This window comes from Henckelia pumila, chromosome 2, assembly GCF_033568475.1.
Source record: "Henckelia pumila isolate YLH828 chromosome 2, ASM3356847v2, whole genome shotgun sequence".
NCBI classification, from domain to species: Eukaryota; Viridiplantae; Streptophyta; class Magnoliopsida; order Lamiales; family Gesneriaceae; genus Henckelia; species Henckelia pumila.
The window spans coordinates 71,094,020-71,098,112 of NC_133121.1; the positions used below are offsets into that span (position 1 = coordinate 71,094,020).

Sequence of the window (4,093 nt, forward strand, 5' to 3'; positions counted from 1 at the left end):
ATCCACATTTTATTTAATTATTAGTTAAAAATGAGTCAGGGTCGTTTCATCTCTCCCCTGTGAAATTTTAATAGGCATCCCAACTCTTAACATTTTGTAATAATTACACGTTTAACCTTTACCACAATGATTTTTTTGAACATGCGCTATTTTTGTTCCAAAATAACCATTTTTTAAATAATATTAGGATTATGATACGAAAATGACATTTTATTATTGTAATAATTTTCATATCTACTCATATACATCATCCACATCAAAATAAATAATTTTTATTCACAAATACGTGTGATGTATTTGAGTAAATATGAAAAATACTACAATAAAATAAGGATATTTTCGTACTATAGACCTAATATTGTACCATAGACCTAATATTATCAACAAAATTGTTGTTTAGGCGATGTAACGACGCGTGCTCAATAACTCATTGAGGCAAAAGTTAAACGTGCAACTATTACAAAAAGTTAAGATTTAGGGTACCTATTAAAATTTCATAGGGGATAAATGCGTATTTTCAATATTTTACAGGATGTTTGGTGCATCTAATCTAACCATAAATTCTTCTTTTCAACCCCCAAAAAATAAAAATAAATAAATTTCCTTTCATTTTATACCAACAAACAAAATCGTGTTAAAAATTTCCTTTCCTGTGTATAAAAATAAACAAGAATTCGTAAGTTTTTCTATTTAAATATTTTATTTTATTTTATTTTTTTAGAGTAATATTTTATTTTTTTTATTACAGATATGATTTTAAAAATTATACTAATAAGCGATTTTTATTTTATTTTATTTTATTATATAATGCTCTATTATATTTCTATGATTAAAATTAGAAAAAATTGTATTTTTAGTCACGTATTTTTGTTTCTTTGAACTTTGATTGTCTATATTGTCAAGTTTTAGCCTTAATCTCTTTTATTATTATTTTTTTGATAATTTAATCTTTTTTTATATAACATTGATGAAATTAGTGTTGCAAAACTTGAAACATCTCCATGAAAAATAACTAAAATGGTAAAAACTCGAAAAAATACATGACTAAGACATAAATAAATTTAATAACACAAACACCAAAAATTGAACGTCGGTTTAAAATTATAACATGGAATATCAAAATCGGAGCAACAATCAAATATTCTCTTTTATACTCGACGCATGCTTTGTTGAATCAAAGAGCTGCCACAATACGCAAAAAAAAATGACAAATTGCATTTAAAAATGCGGAATTTGTTCAAAGGACTGCGACTATATATACATCAGTAGATTCCCACGACGTATATAGTAACACAGCAGCTACAAATCACTTTACGAGTTGCGATTCTTCCGTTTCTCAGAGTTCAACTCTCGACAAGGTTCGATCTTTTGTTCCTGTGGTTATTGTTTCATTTTGAATTTCAAGCATAGAAGTTTTTTGATCCATTATAGGTGCAGATCTATCTCATTTTGTTGAAACGAGGTTTCCCAGTTAATTAGCTGCTCTGAGATGTTGGAATTTTGATGGGATTTTTATGTCGATGAATTGGTTCTTGCTGAATTTGTTGCGATTTGGTAGAAATGTATTTTTGATCAGTTGTGTATTGGTCAAACATTTCCGGATGATCTTGAATCTTGGATGAAAATGCCCTCTTTCAAAATTGAGTTACAGCAACAAAATGGGATTTTTGTTATGCAAAGCTTTTTAGTACTCTTGATTTAGGATTATTTTGGTTATATCACCTGCTATTTTGGGCTGCATCCATTACAATAAATTAAGATAGGGTGAATTTAAGCTTCGCCGAAATCAAATGCAACTTAAATAAGTCGAATGGATTTGAAACGCATATATAATATATTCAAGTACTCTGATTCAGTGGTAGGCCAGTATATGTAGTCGAGGGGAGTATCCGGGATTAGGATATGACCAACTTGGTGGTGCACATATTTTGAAACGGACTTTGGCTCGTGATGTGATTCTGAAGAGATTTAGCATATTTTTCCTATTCCACGGATTGTTGAAACCAATATTATGCCTGCTTATCTTGTGTTTTAGAAACTGTTCAAAAGGATAGGTTATTTTTCCTTTCAACAACATTTAAGTGTCGCCGGCTGTTATTCTGCGTAGATATATTGGTTTTATCTCTCAGATCTTCTGCTTTGCACATTTTGTTTGATATGTTACTTAGCTGTGTCATAAATACTTTTTCCCTCAGCAGGTTGGGCTATGGCAGCGACCACTTTTTCGATTAGGTCTACCGCATCTTCTGGTCCCCAAATCGGTCTGCTTCCCCAATCCAAGGTCTTAAGCAGCTATATCAATTCTACCAAGACCTTGAATTATGCATCACAATCTTCATTCTTAGGTGGTGAAAGTCTCACATCACTCAAGTACTCATGCTCTCCCAAAGCTCGAAATTATAACCAACGATCATACAGTTATGTTCAACCTTATGCAGCCTATAAAGTAGCGATCCTTGGAGCCGGTGGTGGTATTGGCCAGCCACTTTCCCTTCTGGTGAAGATGTCGCCACTAGTTTCCACATTGAATCTTTATGATGTAGCGAATGTGAAGGGTGTTTCTACCGACCTCAGTCACTGCAACACACCCTCTCAAGTTGATGATTTCACAGGCTCGTCTGAGTTGGCCGATTCTTTGAAGGGTGTAAATGTCGTAGTCATACCCGCTGGTGTTCCACGAAAGCCGGGGATGACCAGAGATGACCTTTTCACTATAAATGCTAATATAGTCAAGTCTTTAGTCGAGGCCGTTGCTGAAAATTGCCCCGATGCTTTGATCCACATTATTAGCAATCCCGTGAACTCAACAGTCCCTATAGCAGCAGAGGTCTTGAAGCAGAAAGGGGTGTATAACCCGAATAAGCTCTTCGGTGTTACTGCTCTCGATGTTGTAAGAGCCAATACGTTTGTCGCTGAGAAGAAAAAACTCAAGCTTGTTGATGTTGACGTCCCTGTTATCGGTGGCCATTCTGGCATTACCATTTTGCCCCTTTTGTCGAAAACGAAACCCGGCACTACTTTCACTGATAAAGAAGTGGAAGAGCTTACTGTGAGGATTCAAAATGCTGGGACGGAAGTGGTGGATGCCAAGGCTGGGGCCGGATCTGCCACTCTTTCAATGGCATATGCGGCTGCACGATTCGTCGAGTCATCACTCCGCGCTCTTGATGGGGATAGTGATGTCTACGAATGTTCGTTTATCGAGTCTAATTTGACGGAGCTTCCCTTTTTTGCGTCCAGGGTGAAGATTGGAAAAGACGGGGTTGAGTCTGTGATTACATCGGATCTCGAAGGATTATCGGAGTACGAGCAGAAGGCTTTGGAAGCTCTTAAGCCAGAGCTTAAGGCCAATATTGAAAAGGGTTTGGCTTTTGCTAAGAAACCTGTGACTGCATAAAGAATCTTTTATATTTTGAAACAAATTTTGATGCAAGAATTTAGACACTGCAGCCATCTCGGGTTTTGTCATGCATTGATGTTCCAGTTTCACAGGCTAATCATTTATACACTGTGTATAGAAGTGATTTCATCTGTGTTGTAGTAATAGTTTCATAAGCATGATTTGTGGGCAAATTTTGTTTCGAATAAGTAACAGTGATATGAATTCCCCATTCGCCTTCGAGACGATTTTACTGCGCTTTAGGCTTACTCCAATTTACTTGATCTTCTGCATCTCATATTGTCTTGTACAACTGGTGCCTGCTCTTGATCTTCTACAGAACCCAATGTTCAAGGTAAGAAATTGACAGAAATTGTATGGAAAAAAAATATCGAATAAAAGACAACTTCAAAACCGAGCAAACGTTTCGTTTTTATGGTAAATATGAAGAAGCATGTTGATGGGCATAGTTGTGTTAAATACCAAATACAAAGACTGACAAGACAAATTTTTTGTGATGTCAAAAATATTAATCAACACATAGTTATATTTAACTAAGAAAAATTTATAGGATCAAAACTGCAAAATTCCTATAATTTATTTAACAAGCTAAAAACATGAGAAAAATTAATTTACCGAGTATATGCATTATATTCATATAATTATAATGTTTAGAATTTTATTATAATTCGGATTTTGAATAATACTAATATA

General features: G+C 34.4%; 1 protein-coding gene across 2 annotated transcripts; it reads left to right on the forward strand.

Moving 5' to 3' along the window:
* Positions 1 to 1,121: 1,121 nt before the first annotated feature.
* LOC140882145 (malate dehydrogenase, chloroplastic-like) lies at positions 1,122 to 3,619 on the forward strand. Of its 2 annotated transcripts, none has more exons than XM_073287940.1 (2): positions 1,122 to 1,358; positions 2,196 to 3,619. In XM_073287940.1, the coding sequence occupies exon 2, from the start codon at positions 2,207 to 2,209 to the stop codon at positions 3,395 to 3,397; it is 1,191 nt and encodes a 396-aa protein (XP_073144041.1). In that variant the 5' UTR covers positions 1,122 to 1,358; positions 2,196 to 2,206; the 3' UTR covers positions 3,398 to 3,619. The 2 variants fall into 2 exon arrangements, with proteins under 2 accessions (XP_073144041.1, XP_073144040.1); XM_073287939.1 differs by having other exon boundaries at positions 2,199 to 3,619.
* The last annotated feature ends 474 nt before the right edge of the window (positions 3,620 to 4,093 follow it).

Coding starts and splice junctions, on each gene's coding strand:
- LOC140882145 (XM_073287940.1), top strand. CDS start 2,207: ATGGCAGCGACCACTTTTTCGATTAGGTCTACCGCATCTTCTGGTCCC.